The sequence below is a fragment of the Rhopalosiphum maidis genome, chromosome 3 (assembly GCF_003676215.2).
Source record: "Rhopalosiphum maidis isolate BTI-1 chromosome 3, ASM367621v3, whole genome shotgun sequence".
In the NCBI taxonomy this organism is placed as follows: Eukaryota; Metazoa; Arthropoda; class Insecta; order Hemiptera; family Aphididae; genus Rhopalosiphum; species Rhopalosiphum maidis.
The window spans coordinates 64,477,677-64,505,161 of NC_040879.1; the positions used below are offsets into that span (position 1 = coordinate 64,477,677).

Genomic DNA, 27,485 nt, shown 5'->3' on the forward strand with positions numbered 1-27,485 from the left:
AAGTCTTTAAAGCCCCCGTGATTTAATTAACGCTCCGCGCATTGTTATTCTATCGAAACGCTTCTGTCGTCGGCGTACGCGAATCATCGCGTAGTTAGGTTAAGTAAGGTTTTATTAGGTTAGGTCACGGTCGTGATGGCAGTAGAGACGGTCGTCGACGGGTACTCGAATATTATAATACCCGTATGGGGTAACGGCGGTATGGATGACCGGTGCGCCGGACGCGGTGCAAGTATTGTGCCGGTACACGAAAATCTGCTTAAAACGCCTCTCGTCGCTACGTCGCCGGTTGCGTCTACCGACCATATATGCATTTAAATGCGCGCAAGTATATTACAATGATATGCGTATTTAAGAATACGCCCGCACCGTCGTTTGTGTATATTATAGTAGTCTGATTATTCTTCGTCAAAACGAAACGTATACAGAAAAAAAAAACCTCTAGAAACCTTGGCGGCGCAGAATTAATAATAACCGTTTATCTCCGGCACAGCAACGCCACAAAAGTCTCCCGATCACGAGTGAGGTGGAGGGACAGAGTGAGCGAGAGTGATTTCAGGCATTATATATTTTGTTTCATTTTTTTTTCCTTCCACTCATCCTCATACTTAAATGGGAACTCCAAGGTCCCCGAGTATAGCGGATCCGATGAATACGAAATAAACGAGTACTCAGTGATACAAAAATATTACAAAACCATTTATTTACAAAACATGTTTATAGTAGGAAAGTATTTTTCAACAATATCTCGTCGCGGAGAACTAAGTATAGTGTTGTGTACTTTAGCTAAAATTAATGATTATTAAATAGTATACAAATAAAATTTTCAATTTCTTTTTTTGTATTTAATATTAATATATATATTATTTTAAATATAGGATTGCGTTTTGTGTAAAACTTTTTATCTATTTTTCCAATTATATTTTAAATTACATAAATATAATATAGCTAAAGGAACTAAACTTTTAAATAAGAATACTACTACAGTTATAAGAATTAATGTAACCAATAATAATAGTAATGATAATAATAATAAAAATAATATAAATTAAAAAAAAAAAAAATTTTTTTATGACAATGTTAGTTAAGAGGTACTCAATACTGTTCATAAAAAAAAAAAAAATAATAATAATAATAATAAAACAACCAAAATTTGCTTATATAAAAAAAAAAAAAAAATAATAATAATGATAATAAATTAATTGCATAATAATAATAAATTAAATGTCTGCACAATAATAATTACAAAATTACAATAGAAACTTGAAAAATTAAATCAAGTTCTATATTCTCTATTCATATAGATTTTAATTTGAAAAAAAAAAAAGTAACGTTTGGTAAAGAAGCAGGACGTACATTCAAAAATGCGTGTGTGGAATAACGGTTTGCATTCTGCAGGGTCTTGACGGTGTCATAATATTTTTATAAAAAAAAAAAAAAAAAAAAATGAAAATAGAAAGTAGAAGTATATTATAATAATAATAATAATAAAAAAAAAAAAAAAAAAAAAAAAAAGATCTCATGAAACGAAATGATGCGCGTCGTCGCGTATGCCTCCGTTCGTCCGACTCGCACAGACTGAATTATATTATGATAATAATATAATAAACGATTCGAAAAACGGGGGGGAAAACGGCGCGGACGGATTTTTGGCCGCTGCTCTGAGATATCGCGGGCGGACGAGTGTTGTTCGTTTTCATATAGATCGCGCGCGTCGTAAATGTTTATTAAAAATAAAATGGATAATTAATGTAAAATGGTTAAAGAACAGATAAATCGTGTACAATATAATATTATGATGATGATCGCACGTGAATACGAAAAAAATTACGTAAATCGAACATGCAACGTGTCGCGCATGTGCGTTATAGGAATGATGGTTGTATATATATATATATATATATATACATGGAATGATGTCATATGAGCGCCGCCGGCTGGTCCACGTGGGTGCGTTCGCGCGTGATGCTGCGAGCGGTCTACAGGCACGTGTTGATCGTCTTCCTGTACTGGCACACGCTGCACTTGACCTCGCAACACCACAGGAAAGTGCAGTTGCACCGCTCGGACACCAGGGCCTGGTGGGTCTTGTAGCCGCGGCCGCAGCACATCAGGTCGCACCCGTCCACGCCGATGGACGACTCGTTGCAGGCGCGACCGTGCGTGCCCAGTATGCCCAGGCGCGGGTTCGGGTCGCAGAACCCGGGCGACGGTTCCAGGTACACCAGGTCCTTGGTGCCGGGCGCCTTCAGGTCCGGGTTGTACGGTTTCAGCTGGAAGTTGTACCTGTTCCGGCCGCCGCCGCGCCTCCTGCCGCCGCCGCCGCCGCCGCCGCCGCCGTTCTGCTGCTGCTGCTGCTGTTGCTGCTGTTCGAGCTGCGGCTGCTGCTGCGGGTCCTGCGGCTGTTGCTGTTCGTAATGCTTGTTCTGCGCGTTGTCCTTGCTCCGCAACCGGCGCAGACCGCCCGCGTTGCCCACCATCACCCTGGACGCGCCGTCGAACCTGTCCTTGAGGTTGTCGCCGATCGAACGGAATATGGGCAGTCTCATCCAGCACGTCTTCACGGTGCACGAGCCCGACATGCCGTGACACTTGCACTCCTGTTTCATCTCCGATTGTACGTGCTGAAACATTAGAAACCGCGAGGTGAGGTTAACGACACTCTGCATGACATAATATAATATGGTAAAATTGTTACATAAAAGCAGCGGGGTTGTCTATATACATATGTATATGTGTATATATATATATATAAGGGTCGATCGAAAACCGTTCGAATTAAGTTCCCCCCTGTTTTTTGTTATACATTTGTTAATAATTAAATATAATTACGAACGTTCGATGAGTATATAAAAACCGTATTGTATCGTCGATGTATAATTAACATACGCGCAGGCAGGTTTGAGGGACAAATATTATTATATACCATCGTGTACCGGGGGAGGTGACAGTCCTAGTCAGGGTCCAGTAATATTATTATGGTCGTGCTAGGGCCATCTCTGCTGCAGAACCAGTCGAACGACGTGTAGCGAATATGACGGTATACATATTGTTATAATATTTCGATGTCACGAGTGGATCGGTGCGATACAACGAGAACAAAATCATCGTACGATTTGTCCAGTGGTTTGTCACCAGATCTCTGACCACACGGATTTCTGCGACACACGGTGCTACTGTATTATGGGCATGATATCGTGCCGAGACGACCTTGGAAACTCGTCAACGGGTCCATGGCCCACTTACGCGTCAGTCACCAGTTTGCGGGTCGACCGATTTTCCGAAAAATCTCGACTGCGGACGACCGCGGGACTTATATCCCATGCCCACACACACACACCACACACGCACATATGATTTATACAAAGTACAACGCGCTCGTCACAATAACACACATATTGTTACACGTATGTTATTATACATGATATATAATATTATAACAAAACCACCACGGCGCGATGGCGTACCGTGATTCCGGTGCGCAGTGATCTCACCGTGGTAGATATAAAGGAGGTACGCGCGTATATACATTATGATGTATACAATGTTATATATTACGTTGGTCGAAATTCAAAAGTAACGCGCGGAGCAATCGTCCGAAACTAATCTCGCCGTGTGCCACCCACGAGTCTTATACCTATCAATGTGTACCTCCGCGCGCGCATATATTTTACGAGAACGTGAATAACAAGAAAAAAAAAAAAAAAAACCAAAAACCGCGCGGAATAGGATAGGCATACTACGATAAAATATTGTATTATAGGCGTACCCGGGACGGTGCGCGTAAATTATAAGCACGTCAAGTGTTCAGCTGTACTATTGAAATGTATATAATGATATTTATCCAGCACCGCGGCGCGTATCGCGAAAACGTCTGTCGACTGGAAATTATTATTATTACTATTATTACTATCGCATCGTTTCGCTCATTGTCGGGGGAGACCGCTATTATAGAGGTGCAACAGTTTATGCGGTCGTCGCGGGTAGAGTAATAATATATTAATGATAATACATATTATTATTATTATTATTATAACGACACAAGCGGCCGTTTTGAACGGTATAAATAACACCGCGCGGAATAGACGCCACGCGGACAGGTATATACCCTCAGCTCACCCCCACCACCACCCGTTCGTCGCGATCGTCACAAATGCAAACGAACGCGCGATTGTATTATTATCGTTGTTACGTTATATTATTATTGTACATAATAATATATACGGATGTAATATCGTAGGTACCCCTCGGGCGGGCACACGGACAGTGGCCGAGAGAGGTTGTGCCCGTCGTCGTCGCATTATATATTATATTACTTTAATGTGCGTATTATAAATAAACGGATACGCGCATATCGATTTTAATCGTAAATCGTAATTAGACGGTTTCGAGTCGCGCGTTTGTGTGTGTATCGCATGGCGCGGCGGCCGGCCCGTCGTGGAAAAACTGTTGAAAAGGTAAAACATAAATGAGTAAATAATATAATACATTATTATAACGTAGGTAGGTATATTGCGTTGCAGAAGGTCTATTGTGAAAAAAAAAGGCGAACGAGAGAGAGTGCGAGAGAGACGCGGAGACGAGCGAAAATCAATGACGGGAAAAAAAACCGACCAAGACTATAGAAACGTCATGTAAGATTCGAGATCATATAATTGACAATGTCAAACGGGGTGAAAGCTAAAATTATTCCTCGTATTGTCATGTCAATTACACCGCTTGATGTAATGCTGCTGCCGGGCACACACACACACGCACGCTCGTGGGTCTCTCATCGGTCTATAAGTGTGTGGTTTTTTTTTTTTTTATATTTTTTATCTTTCCGTTCGTTCCCCTACGTCTTCGACTCGTACGACGACGCATATACATATATATATATATAACTATACGTATGTCGTCGTCGTCGTCGTCCGGTCCGCGTATATAATATGTGCGTATAATAATGTACAGGACAATTGGCGCGCGCACGCGTATTGACGATCTATCAAAGCTCCGGGGCTGCTGGTAATGCGGTACAGCGGCGGTGTGCGCCGTCGCTGACTGTCTTGTTGATAAATTTATTGTGAACGCTTTTCAATGGGGCCGGTGGCGGCGGCGGTGGCGGCTCGCTGTCAACCGCGATTATCTATTACGCAGCGCAGCCTTCTTCATTGGTGGTGACTATTTTCGCGACATCATCACTTATTCTCATGATATCATTGTCGTATAGAGGTATACGACCAGCCACATTATCGCAATATTATTATATACTGCTGCTTCTTCTATTTCGCGTATATATATATATATATATATATATATATATATATATGTACTACCCTACCACGGTATATAATATAATGTCCTCGTCCGATTCTTCCCAGCGGCTATGTGCGTATATACACTGTAGGACTCGTCTTCTCATTGTCGCACACTTTGTCGCATGCTCTCTCTACACACAACCGTCCCTCACCGCTCCTACATATATTATATAATATATAGTCACCCGTTCGAAACGCATTTAAATTTACCGACCGAGTTATACAACGTACTTGCTGTGTTATGTAGTACTACCTAATATATATAATAAATGAATACCGTGATAGTGTGTGTGTGTGTGTGTGTGTGTGTGTGAGACAATGTGAAACGTCTGTCGAGTGCCATCATTCCTCGCGTCGGAGACTTGAACGACCCGCGATTCAGTGACTGATTTCAGACTTATTCGTTCAGGAGTGTCAGGAGTGGTAAATCTCGTGAAATTAGCTTAAGCACTGACGTTTGACGGGTGTAACAAACACCAAAAAAAAAAAAATCCAAAAACCATTCGTCCGTTCTGAGATAAATGCTCTGTCGTTATTATACTGTACATACGCAAAAACGTTTTCATACATTATTCGTTTACCTATATTATGTTATATTAAAGCAATTGTGCAAGTACTTGACAAAAACTATTTCAATGGTGCACAGAAGTAACATTCAAAATCGAAGAGCGTGTAATATAAATAACATTGTTAGTTATATCGAATTTTGTCAGAGAAAACGTGGTCTGGCATGTATATTATTATAATATATTAGCAGAGCAGACGGATGGCGCTTAAACTGCAGTGGTGCAAGTGCAGCCGGATCGGTGCATCGCGCCAAATTCGGTGAAAAAGTTATATAGATAATACGCATGTTTGTATAGAACTCTAGGATAAAATTAATATAACAATCGATTCCCTAAATCCGGGCCGGGCGGCAGTGTGTACAGCGGCAAACAGACGTGCTCGCATCGTGTGCGCGTATATTACATACATACGTTTTACACGCAGCACGAACACAAACGCATAAATAATAATATGATATACATATTATAATACAGTGGGTACGACGTGTGATAGATAATATACTGCTCCGGGTACTACGACCGCGGTCGAGGTATGTAATACATACATATATATACGGTCCGTTTCGTATATAATATAGGTAGGTACAATAGGAAGTAATATAGTGAAATAATTACAACGAACGGTGCGCGGACGGCGGCGGGGAAACCGCACGCTGTGATATGCCGCCGCGACGACGTGGCCCGATCGTGGTGCGGTGCGGTGCGGGGACGGTAGGAGGCTGTCCAGGGTCCATTATAATATATACGGACGGGCGCGCGTGCGCGTGTGTGCGCGTGTAAAGCTCGCGGTGCGGTAAACACACTCGTGTGTGGGTGGCCCTCGACGACGACTACCGCGACGACTGTACGACGACGACGACGACGACGACGACTACGATTACGACGACTATAATACGACCACTACGACGATGACGACGACGTCCGTGCGGGGCGGCGGCGTTTTAGTCATGGCGAGCGCGCGCGGTGAGCGTAGCGAAATCCGCCGGACGCGGGGCGGCGGCCAGCGGGTCATGATGCTGCCCGCCGCAGCGTAATAATAATAATAATAATAATAATAATATACGGTACATGATAATATTATTATGATAGATGCCGCTCACGTTGTACGACCCGTCGCGAGGTAAATATTATATTATATACGGCGACGGCGATCTGTCTATATGTGTGTGTGTGTGTGTGTGCGTCTCTCGCCGGTTCCGACACACGCGCACACACAAATCTATTTAGATACACTTCTCTCGTGAGCCCACCACCGCCGTTGTCTCGCGCGCCGCCAGACCACACGGTGTTAAGAGAGAATAAATTAAAAACAATATACGTAATATAATAATAATAATACCGATAATATTATGTATATATATATATATATATATATATTTATGTGCACACAGGTATTCCGCCGCTGTGTGCGCGATGCCCCCACCGAGTTCGGTGATTTTTTTTTCTTCCTTGTTCTCGCGTGCACGAGCGATCGTTATTAATTGTTTTAAGTCGTATACGTCGCTGTGTGCTGCAGCTCGGCGGCCGTTTTATTATATTTTCCCTGTCAGCTCCGTCGTGGCCTTACCGCCTCGTACCACTGCCTACATATATATATATATATATATCGATATTAATATGTACGCGATCGCACATAGGACTCGGTATGAATACGGTCGAAAGCGATTGCGGGGGAGACGTAAGGAGACTTACGTTTTAAGGGTTGTAGCTCCTTATTACACACACTGGTGCGCATGAGTAAATGCGAGCTACATTATAGAAGTTCAGTGCTCGATCTCGTGATCCGTTTTAAGTATACGGTTAAAAAAACGTGAAAAATCTTCTGAGAAATGTAAAGTCGTGTTGCGTGTCAAGTCGTATTTTGTATTTACGTACGAAATTTTTACTGAAGTCGAAAAAGATGAGTATTGAAATTCAACAACAGCAGACAGATCATTAATATCGACTTTAGTGCACTAGAAATCCACAAAGAGTTTACGTATTTAAAAACGTTCGCTTGCGCAACAACAATCTAAAATATATTAACCTATTGGTACCTAATCTAAAAAAAAAATCTACAGTTAAATATTCATTGCACCATCTTGTATCACGACTTATACAGATGAATATTAATTAGCGTCTAGACACCATCATCTAATATTTATTCTGAAATAAACCCACCGGATGTATGCAATATATATTTGCACGTTATACGTGAACGACCACTATGTATATATATTTCATATAATATATCCGTTTCGCGCGACGGAACACTTGCCCGCAACATATTATATTATATATATTTATTTGGAACATAATATTTTAAAATGTAAAATAAGTATAATAATATTATTATGTGTTTTAACATAGACACGCGGTCGCCGCCGCCGATTTGTCGTATTTTCGATGTTTATGTTATATTTAAATCGAGACGACGGCAGCGGCGGCGGTATCACTGCGCGGAGGATAACCGGTGGCCCGGGCCAACCAGACGATGGAAAAACGGTCAACGGCAGCAGACGTGGATAAAAATGAATAATATTACTTCACACACGTACATACAATATTATGTGTGTGTGTGTGTGTGTGTGTGTGTGGACAAAAAATAAAAAAATAACAAATATGAAGAGTAAACCGCATACCAAACGACTAATCAAACTACTATATACCGTATGTGTGTGTGTGTGTGTGAGTGCAACAACGGTTGGTGGCGGCAGCGGCGGCAATATACCAAAGCCGTTCATGCGACAAAAATCTGTTGAAACATATTTGAAAAAATTTCCCGCCGGGATTCGGTTTTTTGTCATTTTTTATTTATCTGTTTTTTTTTCCGTCCCCGACTAGTGATTACTAGTTGTACTGGTGTTGCTCCTACAACTACCACTGCCGCTGCTACCACGTATATACTCTTGTGGCGCACACGTTTATATTAACAATTCTCAGCGGTGTGTCACATAAACGTTTTGGTCCGGGAGCGAAATTTTCAACTGACCCCTTTTAAACGTATTTTTTTTTTCGAATTTATTGCTGACGCACAATATACTGCTATAAAAAAATATATTTCCGCAATATCGTCACACTATAGTTATCGTTTTTCACCGCAAAACCGGTTAACCATATCACAACCCTGCACTTTTCAACTAAACGATGGAACAACCGAATTTCCTTTTCGGTTAAACATTCGAAATAATCTATTGAATATTTTTTAAATATAACAGGCTGTAGAACAATTTATAGAAAAATGGGTTAAGCAACTTTGAAAAAAAAAGTATTCTATCAACATTTAATCTACAATTTATATCTAGACCCAAACATTTGGGACAGTACGCCCTCGTATAGTCGTATATAACATAATAATATAATCATGATATGACATTTAATATTTTTCCCATGACATAACAGTATTTATTTACGATATCTAAGGAGACGTTAATTATTGACACTCACCATGCGGCCGGCTTCGTTGTTGTGCAGGTTCATCTTCTCCCGGAGGCTGCGGCCCCGCTCGCCAGTGTCCACGAACATCCTAGCGAACTTGTACCCGAAGTCAATGTTGTCCGAGCAACCGCCCCACTCCCAGTCCTTGACGCCCGGCACCGAGTTCTGGATGTACGGTCCACGCCGCTGGTGTGTGGTATCACACGTGCACGTCTCGATCACGCCCTCCGCGCACGCCCTGGACACCGCGTGCGTCACGCCCGCGCTGGTGATCGCGTAGATGAACGCCGTCTCCCTGAAACCTGTGGATCGTACAACGTACGCCCACGCAACGCGTATGTTAATAATTTCGTCGATAAATCGACCGTTTCGGATTTACAAAACGTTATTAAGTTGTCGGTGGGTGAAGGAAGTGTTGTGAGGCGAAGAGGAAATACCAAAATCGTAAACGAAAAACACTTATAAACGACAGTTATAGGTACACATACACATATATATATACATATATGTGTGTGTGTGTGTTTGTGTGTATGATAATACCCACACAGTCACGCGCACTACGAGAACATTTTTTTTACGCGCTTATATATTATGTCGTATAGTGCGCGCTCATGTGTGTACGGTCCAATCAATCAACGCGTCGAATCCACCAGAGTGGTAAATGCACTTTATATTTATATAATAATAAGTATATGCGCACGTGCTCGTGTTTGAACACAAATTCCGATCGCATACCAATACAGTTAATTAAGATGCACGTCAACGGCGACAGCGACTTCGACGACGACGGTTTTTGTGGCTACGCGAGATACTTCCGTCATCACAGGCGTCGTCTTTTCTGGACCGAAGAAACTCGTTTGCACGCGTGCACGCACACACATTTAAAACGTACTATCCGATACCCGAATATTAGATGTGATTCAATCGTATACTGCACTTTTTACGTAAACGTATATTTTTAATTAATATTAACTTCAGAGAATCAAAGAGGCGTTTCATACTAATATATTGTTATAAATTTCACGACAAGTCACCAATGAAACGTCAAATAAAGATAATATATACTATAATGTATAATATATGGTCTTATACGTTATACGTGATACTTATCTTGAACACGGATCGATGAATAATTTGATAAAAACATTTATGGTATCGTGTCGTAACGTTTATTATTATGTTTTGAATAATTATTATTATAATATTATGTATATTATATAGATACGATTATAAAGTGGACGTGTTTTCCGGAGCATACAAATATACCGAGTTGACATAATTGAAAATTGGTTTTAAAAAAAAAGTATGTGGATTGTGTATACGTTTACCGAGTAAACTGGACGGTTACTCGATTTCTGGCCACACGCGCGTCTGGATATTTATCGGCTCCAATGTAACGAAATCGCATCGATAAGACGGTAACTAACAATAATAATAACATATATTATCATATTGTATATTACTTGTACATAAAAATCAATTGCCGTTACCTAACTTTTTCCTTTGGTTTTTTGACAATAATCGTAAAAAAACTTTTATAATATATTTTTAAATACAGATAATATTTGTTGAATCGTGGGCGCAAACCTGTTCACGTTTTATACAAATTTAATCATAAAAACATTTCATTTGTCATTTAACTGGACCAATTTTTTTTTTCGTAGTGTACAATATTATTATTTCAAACACTAAGTTTATCATGACTATCATGGATACCAGTACCTACTTACCGCGGTATTATAATTATTTACAATATTACCGTATTATATGAAAAATATATGGCAGTAGTCCTGCTACTACATCGGTCCGTGCATTGTTCGCGTTTTGAAAACCGTATAAAACCAAAGCGTATACAATAGTAATAATGATCGAACGTCAGCGCGGCGTCGGCGATTACGCGTTATACTATTATAATATACCGTCGTTCTTACACGTTTACGACGGTCAAATCGTAAAATATGTATAACGCCTGTCGCGACTACATAGCATATATACTATACATTATTATTATTATTATTATACGTGTGAGCATTGGACGACGACGACGACGACGACGATACGGATAATTGCCATACGACGACGACTGCTGCCGTGCGTATAATTATATTACGGGAAGACCTGCGATGACGACCTCACGCCGCGGCGGTATAATATACGCGCGTACAGCAGCGACCGATCCCCTTTTCGGAAAACAGAAAAGAATAATAATAATAATAATAATAATAAAAATATAAAAAAAACCTCCCGACCTAAACCCGTCGAATAAATAACGCAACAACAATACCGCGACGACGACGACGATGATGATGACGATGTTATAGTAATATCGTAACGGTGGCGATTTCACGTGAGTGCTGCGGCTGCAGTGCGACGAGGTGTATATTTATATATATATGTATATATATAAAGTAGGTATGCGCGCACCGTGGGAGCGTTTTCGGACGTTCAGTGCATTTACACGGGGCACCACCCCCGCTCGTACGGGATTCCGCCACCGGCGCGGCGTCGCGAATCGGCTGATGGAAAGAAAAAAACCTCCCTCATCTGGGCACGAAGAGCATTGTGCCTACATATATATATATATAGGTACTTATTATTATTATAATATTATATACATACCATCATATGTGTTATGGGTTATATGCACTGCACGGGGTTAACAATATTTCATATTATTCTATACACGGGTAGGTATACGCGCGTATTACACTGCACGTGCAGAGCGCCTACCCATGCCTGCAATGCCACGGTCGTCGCGCGTGAAAAACGGGAACGGAAATTATGTACGGGACATAAATCTGCAGCAGACCGGTCGTATGCGAGACGCGTCGACGACTCACCCCCTCCCGGGCGGGCAAATCGATGCGATATATTTTTATTATTATTGCTGCAGCATACGGCCGGTGTATATAACGCACGTATATAACTTAAAAGGTGGGAAAGGTGTGTGCGATAATAATAATACGAGACACATACGTCCTTCGCGCTGTCCTATATATGCTCCGACGGTGTGTGTATATGTATACTGCTGCCGCACTAAAGGCTATTATTAATATACACATTGTTATATTATGTCACCACCACCGCAGAGTGGCTACTCGTATTATATTTCTCTCGTTTTTTTTTTTTTTTGTCCACCACCTACACCTATTCCGACCGTGCGTGTCAAAGCTTACGGGCCATAATCACCGTCGTCGACCAGCGGGTGGCCCAGACCCAAATACCTTCCTCCGTATAATAATATCATACGCGCGTTCTAGAACACGTTACGCGATAGTATATCATTATGCACCAGCGGTGGAGGCATGAAATTTTACCATTTTACGTATATCATAAAGTATATATATATATGTAGGTACCTACATTATTATAGTGTATTAATATCGTCGCGTCGTGCGGCGGTTTTCGTATATAGTTTTCGGACGCGACCGGCCGACCGACCGACCGCAGCGGTTAAACGATTACTATCGAACGATCTGTACACGGATAAACGCCAGCCCCGCAGAACATAATATACTGTCGTGTATTATATTAAAATATTATATATTATTGGTATATAATAATACGCGAAATCCGGTATCTGGACGCGGCCAAACCGGATTTCACGACCGACGCGAACGCGCCGCCGCCGTCTCCTCCGCGCCGCGGCAACGGAAGCAAACGGCGGTGGCGGCGCGGGAAATCCGATACACCGGTCGCGCGAGTTTTCCAAAAGCTTCGACGCGTTTCCGTTACTCCGCGCCGCCGCCCACTGCTACGCCCGCGCGTAAAGGTCAAACAGCCCCGCACACCGGCGTAAACGTTCTTCGAAAAACGGGTGCTCCTAACCGCACGCACACTGCCGTACACGTCTGCCGCTGCGCAGGCATAATATACTCTTCTCGTCGCAGTATAAGAGCGAATATGTACGACCCACGTTATAACTTATAATATTAATATTATTGTTAAAAACTATATTACGCGTTTGTTGTACGGTTCGTGTATATATATATATATATATATATATATATATATACGCGTTCATACACACCGCCACCGACAGGTATATATTATTAAAGTACCCGACGGAAAAAAAACACACACACACACACAAACACGTTTTTCTAAACGAAATAATTTGACTGGTTTACAGTGAGCGTGCAACCCGTCAAATAAAAGACACGTATGTATACCTTAAATCGTGTAATAAATAATATGCCCGGCGGACGGGCGATTGGGGCGGGGGGGGATCTGTTCGGGCACGCCGCGGGAAACCCTATGATGACGTTATTAGTCGACTAATAATCCGACGGTGGCGGCCGGGAGGTCTAATGTCAACACGTTCTTCTCTTTTCTTCCCGTCGTCGTCGCGTATACACACACACGCGCACGACACACGATTTATCCCCTTACTCATCCTCCGCCGACAGCACTCGTACGCGACTATACACACTATTGTTTTTTTTTCTTTTTCTGCGGTGCATTATTATTATTATGCGTACGACGACGTTGTTATGGTATTATGTTGTGTGTGTGTGTGTGTTATAAATAATAATATGTTGTATTATGTTATACCCGTGCGCTCGCGTTTATTATGATTATCATTATTAGGTATTAAATCGTACGACAGTAGGAGACTGGAAGACGTATAATATAGACATAGTATGATATCTCGTCGAGGGACTGCCGGTGCAGCGGGCGACGATGACGACGACGTCCGGTGGTGTGGTGTGTGTTCGGTCGGGATAAATGCGTTGCGGTTTCACCGCCGGACAAACGGGTTAGATTTTAAACGTTCGATTGATACGACATATTGTGCGTGATGTGTGTATGTGTGTGTGTGTGTGTTCGTACCGCTATATTTCAGATATATATATATATATTATATTAATACAACCTAGTAATATGTGTGTGTGTGTGTGTGTAGTAATCGTAATGCGTTTAGGTTCCAGTAGTACAAATTAATATATTATAGGCGGTGTACCATGGGTTGCGTGCGGTCACGTGACTTTTAAACGTTCCTGCCTTGGTTCCTATACGTATATATATATATATATATATAAACACATTCGGATTTGTATAAATTATATCGGTCCATAGATGCTTAGTGCTGATACCACATTTTTCATCCAACGACTTTATATGCGTTTTCCTCCGTGTAATGAATTTTCATAAGAATCCGATCGTTATCGTCCGAATATTATAATCGTCGTGTAACCGTGGTAGGTTATAATAATACTTTATCTGAAACTCACGAGTTAGATCGCACAGTACATGTGTATGTGTGTGTGTGTGTGTGTGTGTGTGTGTGTGTGAGAGTCTGTCTGTCTGTGCGCTATGTAAGAATATGTATATAGCTATTTATAATATATATAGGACGCGTGCACGATGGCGGGCGACGGCGGTCAACCGTCGTTGTCAGACAAATATCCGAACGATTTATTTTATTATAATAATAATAACGAAACGCTGTAATAATAATATGGTATTCGGATTTTAATTATTACGCGAGATTCGAATCTAAACAGTGTATTTATTCCACTGCCAAATATGTGTGTACGATATAAACAAATAAGAAAAAATTTAAAAAAAAAAAACGAATATTATGTAAATATTTAACATTTTTACCGTGTACCCGATATAATAATATACAGAAATAATATGTCAGCGCCGCCGTCAGCACGTATAACACCGAACGGCGGATAATTCGAATTTATTGCTCCAGTCGGTGTACATAATATTCAATACAATTGATTGCCGTCGCCGCCGAATCACGCGAAAAAACTCTTCGCGCTTAAACCCGTTTGAACACAATTTTTATCTTCCGGAATATGGCGCGAGGCAGGTAGGTACCAATATATTATTATTATATTTTTTTCGTGAAAGAAAAAAAAAATAATGTCCATTAAAATATATATCGTGGCGTCCGTATGTAACGACGTCGTTTTACATGCGGTTCACACGATTCGTTTACATAATTTAATCTTTTTTTCCCCTCAGCTGTCTCCTCCCCCCCGTGCGCGTCTACTAAAAATATAATATACTGTCCCGCGACGAGTATACGACCTATACTCTACAGTACGTATATAGGTACCCGAGGCGGTGGACACGTCGTCAAGCCACACACAAACACACACACACACACACACACACACACACATATACACATAAAGTCGGGCGCGCGCGACAATAATAATATTATTATTATTATATTTTCCAGTCGGATGCGACGTGATAAAGACACGTTTTTTATCTCTGCCTCTCGATTTTCCCACCCCGTTCACACGGTGATCGTCGACGACGTCGTATGATGGTCGTGTACGCGTTCGCGATAAAATCGTATCACGCCTGAACTGAAATGATACTTGGGTAGAAAAAAATGTGTGTGTGTATATATATATATATGTGATGGTATATAAAAAATTAAATAATAAACGAAACGGACGACGGCGGCAGCAATAACAATATACATATTATTATAACAATAATCGTCAGTGTATAGTAGCGGAGCGGCCTGCAGGTCTGCCCAATAAAAATAGTAATATATATGTGTATATACCTACACGACGGTGGCGCAAAGCAGGAAAACGCGTATACCTCTCTCTATTATATAGGTGGTACCTAATAATAATATTATATGTACGTAATAATATGTGCGTACCTATAAGTTATTATTATTATATTGTATATAGGTAATATAATATTATAATACAGAGATATTACTGCGTTGCAGAGCAGAGTACATAAATATCGCGGACACCCGGTCCCCGGGACGGGTAGGATACACGTATATATGATAATATAATATAATACGCGTTTGACAATAATATTTTTTACGATATTGGACGACCCGTCATCGTGTATATTATACACTGCACGCGTACGCAGGTATAATAATAATAATAATAATAATAATGTTTCCTCGTCGAACCAAAGTCGTAACGTAATATTATTAAAATGCTGGAAGTTTCGTGGGTTATATTAAACATTTAATGTAATATGTGTGTATAGTTGTTCGACCGACAACCGGAATATAATATATAATAATGATCGTGTATATACGCGTACGAAATAAGATTGACGATAACCGTCGATATATTGTATAATAAATAATAACACTATCGTTTCCCCGATCGTCTTCAGCTCTTATACATAATATGTGTATATATGTAATACCTACAGATATAATAAAATAAAATAAAATGAAAAAAATTTCAATCTTTATCCGACCACGATAACTTTATATTATAACGCAGAGTTCTCTTTATAAACATCGCCATTATATAATAATAATAATAATACACGCCAAGTATACCTCTACGTACAAAAGTTTTTGTGATTGAGACGAAAAAATGTTGTCTACACTTTCATACTACGTCGATTGATTGTTGAAACATTAAAACGGCCGAATAACGTTACGTTATCGATAGGTATATTATAATAATTAATACATCTTAGATCAATTGCCGTTTTGAATAATTTGTGGCGTATAATGGCTATATTATAATCGGTTGGTCGTTAATATTAATTTATCGTTATTTGTTCATCGATTACTAATAATTTAGTCCTAATAGCATTAAAGTAATATCAATAAATCAAAATAATATTTTAGAAATCTGTAATTTAGGACAAAATTAATTATACAATCTTATGCCACGCATGCATCGATGGCCACGATGCAATTTTATCGATAAACGATGTGTATTAATAAAATAATGACTTTGTTTAAAATTTGTATTTTATCGATGTTATATAAATTTTTAAATTTATGAAAATACATACGTAAAGAAACATGTCGACGGATTAAATGTCACGAAACGATATTTTACGTTTCTATAGGGACCATACTACAGAATACAGCAAACGGCTATGGCACGCGCGTGATCCAACGATAACACTATACTTAGTATATGTAGATGTGATCTGGGCGCCTCAGCGCATAATACGTGTCGATAAATGTTTATGAATAATTATTTTTCAATTAATTGTTTTTATTGGGTTTTTTTTGTCTTTATCTACAGGCATATCAATGTAAGAAAAAACAAGCGCGTGGCTTGTGTTTGTTTATTTATGTTCACTTTATTGGTTACCGAAAATCATGAAATAATAAATATTATAGGTATATTATAATATCGTGTAAGAATAATATTATAATACTGCATACACGTATACACGCATATATATATTATACTTCAATAACACTCTTGTTACGTCAATCGAATTGTTTATGTTCACGACGGAGAACACGAATATCGTAAATAATTCTCTTCATAATACACCATTACCTCGTATGTTATATACAATAAAATGATTTATATATTATTATAACAATTTTATCGATAGAGAGTATATGTACACATACGCACGTACCTCTATAGAAAAACTCCCCGCACAGACTTTATTATAATATAATAATATTTTATGTACCTTATTTTGATGGTGAACAATGAATAGCTTACAAGTATAATGCGCTTTTAGCGTAATTAACGTGAATTTAACGGTATCATAATATATAATATAATCAATACATTGTATTAGGTACAGCCATATGCCAATCCCAGGGCATAACTGGTTAACAATTTTCCTGGGTAAAAGCTTTGTAACTTGTATGTCATCGCCAACGTTGATGACGTAGTAGTGTTAATTCGCGATTAAGTCGATGTGGAGATTTAATGTTTTTTTGACAGGCTTCAACGATTCGTCATTATGTATATAGTGTACGGAGGAAGTTGAGTCATATTATGTTTTATGAATTAATATTTATATATATATATAATAGAACAATAAATTATAGTTCAACGACTAATAAATTATATTGTATTTTCTATAAATATATAGATAGGTTAATAGAGTTATTTATAATATAGCGTGATAAATTGTACTTGTATTTTATACGAGAAAATAAAATGGTCAATTTTAAAATAAATAATATAATATGATTTACCTCTGTCCACAATTTTCCCAAACAAGTTTTTGCCAGTTAAGAAGTTTTTAGTTGAACAGTTCCAACGCCTGTTCCGGAACTGGTGCTGACACTCTTGCAGTGCCATGTTGACGCCTCTACTGATTGCCTGTAATACACCTGGATGTTCTCGAATCATCCTCCTCTGTTTATTGCGTAATAACGTCAACGACGATGAGTCCATGAGCATCAAACCAGGAGTCATAGGAGCCAAATTATTAGGTTCGCCAGCTTTTGCAATTCCCCTATTGATGAAAATAAAATATATATTAAACATTTGTTGTTAGTTTTAAAAAAAAAGAAATTTAAAAATATTATATTATACTAAAAAAATTGATACCAAACGTCTTGTATTAAATACGTGATCTGTTTTCACTTATTTTTGTAAATTTTATTTTGTATCAATTACAAATTCTTATTATTAAATCATATATATACATATGTATGAGTATATTTAAATATTTTTATGTTTTAAACATTACATAATATGAATAATAACGTACAGTGCACAGCTACTAATATACTATAATATTTTCCATCACAACAAACTACGAAATAAATAATATAATATAATTCCACCATCACTTAATAGTTTATATTCACTCTATAATTCTCATTAAAACTATAATATTATCTATAAATTAAACGTTTATTGTTTAATGCATATAATATATAGCCTAAGTAGAATTTTTTTTAAATATATATATATTTATTCATACAATCTGAAGGATGTTTCCAATAAACGATCGATTTATTTTTCGATTTTTCTTGTACATACCTGGGGTTTTAACATTAATAATACATATTAAGCAGAAGACATACGAATGTAAATAATGTTTTATATACACTGAAAGTGATTCTACCAATGTATACAGTTATTAAATATACTATAATACAAGTTACTTAGCTAATAGTTAGGTAGTGTATAATATGTAGTTGACCAACGATAATGTTTAACCCGGCAATAATAAGGCTTTATTTACAATGAGTAAGTCGTATAACATAGATTGACTGTTATATGGTAAAACAATATTAGAAAAATATATAATATATATAATTTACAGCGTGTGATACAGGATTATCAGTTATTAATTTTCTTCTAACGTCGATATAAAAACATGTCAAATACGATGCGGACAACTCTACCAGAAGATTAGTTTCGCGTTGGCGCTATAAACACGTACCTATATAGGTGTGTAAATACAATATATGTGTGTGTCAGAAACCGTCACTTTTGCAATCTCATAACGATAATGTCATGTGCTTGGTGTATTTTATTATTTTAGCGCACGAAAAACACTCGTCTTTTGACCGTGCGATGACGACGGTCAATATTATGCATTGAGATGTTTCCTTTACGTATACAGTCACAATACGCGATAGGTCTGAAGTGTGTCTCGGCCGCCACTGTCAAAGTGTCGTCGTCGTTGTCGTTGTCGTCGTCGTCGTCTATAGGACGTGCTCGAGACGGGAATGAAGGGAAATCGACATGCCTGGACAATGGATCCAAGCACTCGAGATCGACGTATATGTGTGTGTGCGTGTTCGTAGACACACACACACACTTATGCCGTCTGCGTGGACATGAAGAAATTAAGCACATAATGGACAAACAGGGATGTATTATTTGTTGAACGTGTCGACGTATCGGCGGTATATATATTGTAAATGTTTGAAACCTACTGCGGAAAGGAATGAGCAGCAGCACAGTGTCGTCGAGAGCAAAGAAAAAAAAATGTGAAGAAAGAAAGAAATAACATATATTTTGTGTACAGTATTATCGAACTACCCGCGTGCGATGACCAACACAAGGAACCGCGTATATGAGCGCGCGCACACACACACACACACACACCACTTATAAGTTATAACATAATAATATACGCGTTGCAGCAGGTAGGTATACAAGATTATTATATTATAGTGTGTTGGTTTTTGGCATGTAATTTTCGAGGTGATGAGACTTCTTTTTTTGCCAGGCGTTATTATTTATATAATAAATAGTGTTAGTACGTATACGTTATACGACGTGACGTGAAAAAACAAAATAATAAAAATGTATATATTATATGCGCCTCGTGATGCATCAGAAAGATTTAGTGTGGCGCGTTATCCGACGCCGTCCGTTTACCTCGCACATTTAAAAAACCAAGCACGTGAATCATTATAATATTATTATTATTATTATTATTATTATTATCATTATTATTATTATATACATCTAATTTCGTACACGAATCGCACGTCGTCATAATACGTAGGTACCTACTCCTCGTCTACACCCGTTCGCCCGTTCAGATATAATACCGGTAATACAAAGCTCGTGGTATACGCGCACGCAAGACGGATAAAAACCTCATCGGCGAAGAAATATTATTCACGGCGTTTTTGAGTCGCGTCATCGCGCGCGGTCGACGTGACAACTGTAGCGGTGCGCGTGTAATTTAGTAACTTTAAAAGGTGATTATCGTAAAACGTTAACCGTTGACGTGCAAGATAAAAGATAAATCAGTGAGGAATGTTCCGGTAGACATTTACTTGTTTCTATAAACGGGGGGGGGGAAATGTATAAAGGTATATACAAGACAAGGCGAGCGGGCGCAGTAAGTAAGTGTATTATATTCATAACTCGTTTTATTTTCTCTTTCCTTCTTTCTTTTTGTTTTGTTTTGTTTTTTTTACCTTATAAATTTGTTTTGTTTTTGTGAGTACGAGAGAGGTAAAATAAAAAAAAACAGAGAAAGACGGAGAATACATGCGCGTGCGCGCACTCGCGTTTATATGTGTGAGTAGTGTAATTTATAGTATCACTAGCTCAACTCTAGCCTATCTCCCTTGATCATCGGTTGTCGTGGGAATATTCGCGTTCTGGCTTCATTCCGGTCGACATTTTTATATTTTAGGTCTCCTAATGTCGTTAATCATCCGATTCTTATTTTCTTCATATATATTTATATGTATAAACACACATACTCGCGCACACACACAGGTAACTTACACGGTTCACTAACGCGGCGCATAGTTTGAACGCGCGCACAAGACACGACGCGATACGACTTCATTGTAGTACCACGCGCGCGCGGTGCACAAAAGACTATGTGTACGGTTGGTTTCGATCCGATAGATCCGATAACGGACAAATCAGCCGACGACGGTCGTGTTCGATCAGCGACGAGTTCGCCTCGGGACCACAGCCACCGCCACCGTCGCCGCCGCCGCCGCCGCCGTTTAAAGTCGTCGGACGTCGACGCGTGGAGCTGTTGTAACATCACGAGAGGACGACGGAGACGACGACAACGACGACGACGATAACAATGGGCAGAAGACGATCGCAGCGGTGACGGTTGCAAATGAGACGAACTATATATTGGCCATTATTGTTATGTAATAATATATACGCAATACGCAGACGAGGCGAATCCACTACACGGCTGTCTATTTACAGCAGACTTACAGTATATATGTTATAAATTATAATACACCTAAGCGTATTATTATAATATGTGCTGTGTACAGATATCGGTAATGCGGTTGCGGTGCCGACAATGCTTTATGAGCAATCACGAGTGTTGACGACATTGCTCACGAATCGGAAAAAATAAACATAAGGCGATATCAAAGTGTAAAAAGAAAATATGTGTGCATACCTGTAGGTTTAAATGTGTTATTGCTTGTGGAATATAACTCGAGAAATTAACTCGATTAAATATTTATTTTTTTTTTTTATTTTAAGAAGAGTACTCCCCCCCACCGGCTCGGCGACTTTGACATCGCATGCTACCAAAAGAGCTGAATGCTTTAAGGAAACTTTTCGAAAAAATGCCAAGCATTTGAAAAATGTAATTACGAAAATTAAGCGCCACTTGTTAACTAATATTTTATACACATATTTTGTAATTTATGATCATTAATTTGAAAGCGCACAATCGAAAATGCGTCGGATTATCAAAATCGCAGCATATATTGTATATGTATTCTATATGGATCAGTTACGCTTAAAACCAAATTTGTTTATCTTAGGCCTTTAGGGTCAGTATATTAATTGTATTCCATATATTTTACGATAGATAAATCAATAATATTACGCTTACCTCATGTATGATAATTGTGTTATTAATATTAAATTATCAAAACATTCGACATTACTCTATAATCTATATTGTATGAATACTAAAATAATTTAAAATAAAAATTGTATAATTTATTGATCAATTAATTACTTAGTGACTAGTTAAATATATTATGTATTCAAAATAATAAAAAATATATTCTTGATGTATTTAGAATTTAGGTGATTAGGAACCAAATATCAGTATTGAGAATTTTATGAAATGCGATTATATTCAACAAAAACAAGTATACATTTGAATACCTACACATACGAATTAATCAAGTTTTTATTTTCATAAATTGTCTATCGACTTAGTCGGTTCGTCGCACTATACAATACTTTACAATAATGATACTATTAAATATACTGTTATGTTATGTACGTTGTAAAACTGTCATTTACTTTTATTATGTTTCAAATACTGTAGTATGTTGAGTTTAAACGCAATATTGGTAAAATCCCATGTATTAGGTATATATCTATATCACTGTTAATTTTTTCTCCCGCCAACGCGATCGAATTGTTTATAAAAACCCGGCACGGCTTTCGTTAACTACTGCGAGAGTTCGAGTAGTTAAACAACAATATTATAATATTATACTATTATGTTATATATAATCATTCGACTATATATATTAATATAGGTGTATTATACCCATAATGAATGGAGGTTATATGTGAAAAATAAAAAGTCGTCAAATATCGTATAATTATAATATTATACTTATGCATAACATTGAGAGAAGAAAATAATACTGTGGACGTTACGGTATTTTATACACGGCAAAAATGAATTTTCGTCGTAGACAAGAGCATTTTTATACTTCACGCGAGTAGACCACTCGAAATGGTATTCTACCGCCGCCGCCGCCGCCACCACCACATGCAGTGTACACTATAATAGATAGTGTCATTAGTGCAGCGCGTGAGCATATTTCCAAACGAACCAAATGTATATCTACACGTGTATTGTATATATTGTTGTGTTATTATTATTGGTTACAAATTTGAAGGGAAAAAATAGTAATAGCTCTACTACCTACCACCTGAGCCTGACATCCTAAACCGGAAATTAATTAACAAACAACATTTTTCGTCCCGTGGTATAGAGGTGTACCGCAGTAGGTAATTAGCGTTCTAAATGATTTTTACCTCAGCTTTATGATTATTATTATCATCGTTATTATTATGACGACTACTACCTACTATTACTACCACTTATAGTTATACTGTTGGCCACAGTATAACATAATGCATGCGCACTAGATGCGGCAAAGACGCGTAATTTGGAGTGCACCAGTCATATATTATCGAAGACGTCTACGGAGGGCGGCGTTGATATATATTTGTGTGACGGAAACACGTCCGAACAGATTGATGGACCTGAGAAAAAAAAACCTATAACCATTTTGACTGACTTACGAGTGTCATCGTGAGAGAATATCACTCGAGTACTTGTCATATTCTCATTATTATTATTATTGTTGTTGTTCAGTGACTTAAACTATCGAGAGAGTTAAAAAAAAATAATAAAATCATCATCCTTACTTGTGTCACGTGCATCAATATCGGCATATCGCTATTTTAATCCAGACGAATAAAATGCATAATTAAATCGTAGTAAAAATAATTCTCAGTGATGAGTGTAACGTACATCCTAATTTGTTTATATTTATTGTATAATATAAAGTAATATTAATGGTTAAACAATTATTTTTATAGAGACATTCGATCGTATTATTTTTCAAGTGTGTAGACACAGACCATTATAGTCTATATGTATATATAACAATGTGTTTATACAATATATTATATTGTTATAAAATAGCGAAAGGAAAGAATAAAAAAAGTACGTCTCAAGTTTGAAATAGATATGTTTAATATAGTAAACCTAAAATAAAAATCATAAGTACCTACTATTATACTTTTTAAACGTTTATAGCTATTCAAATAATATAATATGGTGTGTATAGCGCGCTCGCATTTGTGTGCGTGTATGACATCATCATTTGTTCAGCGGATATTTGTTTTATTTTTTTTTATTTTTAAGAACATTAATTATCTGCCTTAGATAAAAAAAAAAGATGCCGGAAAACGAAGCATATTGTTCGGACTGAAGGGACAGAAAAATGTTTCATCGAAATATGCGTTTTGTATTTTTTCATTCATATATCAGTACAATGGTTTGAAAGATTAAAAAAAAATGATAACGTAGAAGCCTCTACGTATTTATAAATGTATTGCCCTCATTTTGGGAGCGATCCCCCCCACGATCAGTGCAAATTGAAATTAATAGGGGGGTTCGACGATGCCCGCCTATTGAAACGCGTGCGTGTATACATGTCTGTCAACTATTCACAATAGTCTCAGATAGCCATCTAGACATACAGACGGCCACTTTGGGTGGGTCCCCTGTGTCTCTTATTAGGGTTCTTCTCAATTGACCCTGTCCACCCCTTTTAATGTCTGATAGATAATAAAAAACAATCGTTTAAGAAAAAAAATATCTAGGTAACATTATCAAATAATTCACGCTGAGATCGTGGTGACATTCCTTCCGGTTCCTATATGTCATAACCGTTGACTCGCACACTATAATAAAATAATAAGTCTTGTATTAGGTACCCAATTAGATTATACTAGAATTGTTTGAATGAATCGAACGGTATAAATTTCTCAAAAGAGTATTATAATAATATTATTTTCTATAGAAATGTATAGAATATGTCGGATCTTCTGCTGTTTGTGTTATGTGAATAAAAAAGGTTTGTCTTCTTTTCATTCTTATTAGATTTTTTTTACCTCTTTCGTTTTTCTTTTATATCATTTACACAACGCCTACCAGATATTGTTTTCTTTATTTTTTTTTTTTGTTCCCTGAATTTAGATGTGAAACAAATAAAAGGTATTATTCTTATGTTAACAAATTATTAACATATTATTTAAAAATTAGGCATTTTTTTTTTAAATTTTAGAGCTTATTAATAGGTATCATACTTTAAATATTCTGAAACAAAATATTATGTATTTAATTACTAATAATAATTTAAAAGAAACTTAAAAAATAATTTTGTTATAGTATTTAAAATACGATATTGTATCCTGCTGGCTGCAATTTGTATAAAAACTATTTATCGGTTATCGGGTATTAATTTATTGACATTTCGTGACATTTACAGATTAACTTTATCGTGAATTAGATAAGTTACATTTAATTTTTGATGATTCATTAGTTAATATGATTAAATTTTTTATATAGATACTACACATTTATTTACTTAAAGATAATGATTAAAAATTATAAGATTTAAATTATAAATAAATGAACCATTATTATATTTTCTTTATAAATAATTAGTAATTATCATCAGATAATATTACTCACAACATTTATCAGTAATCACAAAATAGTTGCATGCAATAATCCTTATATACATGCATAACATTTAAATTAATACTAAGTGTATCGATTAGAGTAGGTTAGCTATAGGTTAGTAAATTTATTTTAATTTTATTTACAGATTTGCACATTAAACAAGTTTAATTTTTTTTTTTTAATGAGCATTGAATTAAGTATTTTTACAGTGATTTAATATATTATTTTTAAATTTTTAGTTCTTTACACTAAACAATTTTTGAAACAAAAAAACCATTGTATAACCGTATGGATCTTATTTATAGTTATAGGTCAATATAATTTTGAGAATATTTTTATATTATTGAAAAATCGCATAACGCAATAAAACAATAGTAGTAAATGTATATATATATATAATAAGGAAGTAAGTAATCTTAGTAATAACTCCGTTAAAATATATATTCAAAGAAGATACGCAATAATGTATTATTACTTTCAAAAATAATAAATAAATGTTCGTATAATATATTAAAACAAAAATCTATTAACTATTACAAACGTTTTAAATCATTAAAGTTTTCTCAAAATCTTGTTAAAATATTAAATTAATATATTTATTTATTTTTATAAATGTACGTATTTACTGTTGTATAATTATATTTAAGTTGTTTAACTAAATTATATGTTATAGCAATATATAATATTATAATAAAATATGTTAATCACTATAGTCATGAGTTAAAAAAAAAATAATAACTTATCAACTATATTTTATGCCTATCACAATATAATTATTTGAATTGGGATTTGAGATACGTATATGTTTAAACATAACATATATCAAACAAATTTAGATTTAAAAAATATAATTTTGATTTTGTGATGGTTAAAATTGAGCTATGTGCAATATTATAATTCAAATATTTATATAGTTATAAATTATATTATAAATTATAGTAATTACATCATTGCTAAATATATAGTTAAAAAATAATAAAAAAAAAACATAAATAAAATTCCATCAAACATATTTTAAATTCGAATTAATTTTCTAATTTTATGAAACTATTAGGCACACTTAATGTATAATATTAGTAAAATACATAACATATGACCGACCACGCTTGATCACACTTAAGTAAATAGATAATGATATGATTAAAGTAAGATTCGTATATAAACGTGAAAAAACAAATAAATAACGCAAATATACGTATCTAGAACAATAATTATTATAAATTGCATAATATGTAAATAATGATATATATAACAACAAATTTACTCACCACCAATGGGTGCCTTTGTATTTTCCTTCGCGGTGTTTAGCGCAAGCTCTAGAGATCTCGTCGACCACGAGGGTCATCAGTACAATTGTTTTGATTATAATTGTGGCCTTCATGTCACATGTCTAGGTACCACAGATATGGGGTGGAAAAAATGTCCCGTCAGCACGAAGCGATAGGGACCGGCAAACGGTGACGGCACGAATACCGCGTGAGGGTGTCGGTGCAGAAACCCTCGGAAGTTGCTGAGACGCAACAACGAAAAAAAAAAACAATAAGGAAAAAAAAATTCCAAACGAAAAATCGAAAAACGGTATCGGCCGCAGTACGAATAATATATGTGAGTGATATACAAAAAACAAAATAACAATAATAATATAAACGCGAAACGCGATGAGCGCGGCCCAGAGAAACGAGTTTTCCCGGGAGTCTGCGAACGACTGGTGCACACGACTAAATTATACAACACTACGCGGTGATACAATCAGATGAACGCACCCCAGTCCGGCCGA

General features: G+C 37.0%; 1 protein-coding gene across 1 annotated transcript; it reads right to left on the reverse strand.

The window, feature by feature from the left end:
• Nucleotides 1–1,531: 1,531 nt before the first annotated feature.
• Nucleotides 1,532–27,485, reverse strand: LOC113559153 (protein Wnt-1). Its single transcript, XM_026964772.1, has 4 exons — nt 26,977–27,485; nt 18,204–18,466; nt 9,290–9,582; nt 1,532–2,624 (listed from the first exon to the last, which is right to left on the reverse strand). Exons 1-4 carry the CDS (start codon nt 27,087–27,089, stop codon nt 1,980–1,982), a joined length of 1,314 nt encoding a protein of 437 aa, XP_026820573.1. The 5' UTR covers nt 27,090–27,485; the 3' UTR covers nt 1,532–1,979.

Excerpts from the sequence above, each read along its gene's own strand:
- LOC113559153 (XM_026964772.1), bottom strand. The coding sequence starts at position 27,089 with ATGAAGGCCACAATTATAATCAAAACAATTGTACTGATGACCCTCGTG. Across the intron at positions 18,467-26,976 it reads TACAAAGGCACCCATTGGTG|GGGAATTGCAAAAGCTGGCG; the intron begins GTGAGTAAATTT and ends TTTCATCAATAG. Across the intron at positions 2,625-9,289 it reads ACAACGAAGCCGGCCGCATG|CACGTACAATCGGAGATGAA; the intron begins GTGAGTGTCAAT and ends CTAATGTTTCAG.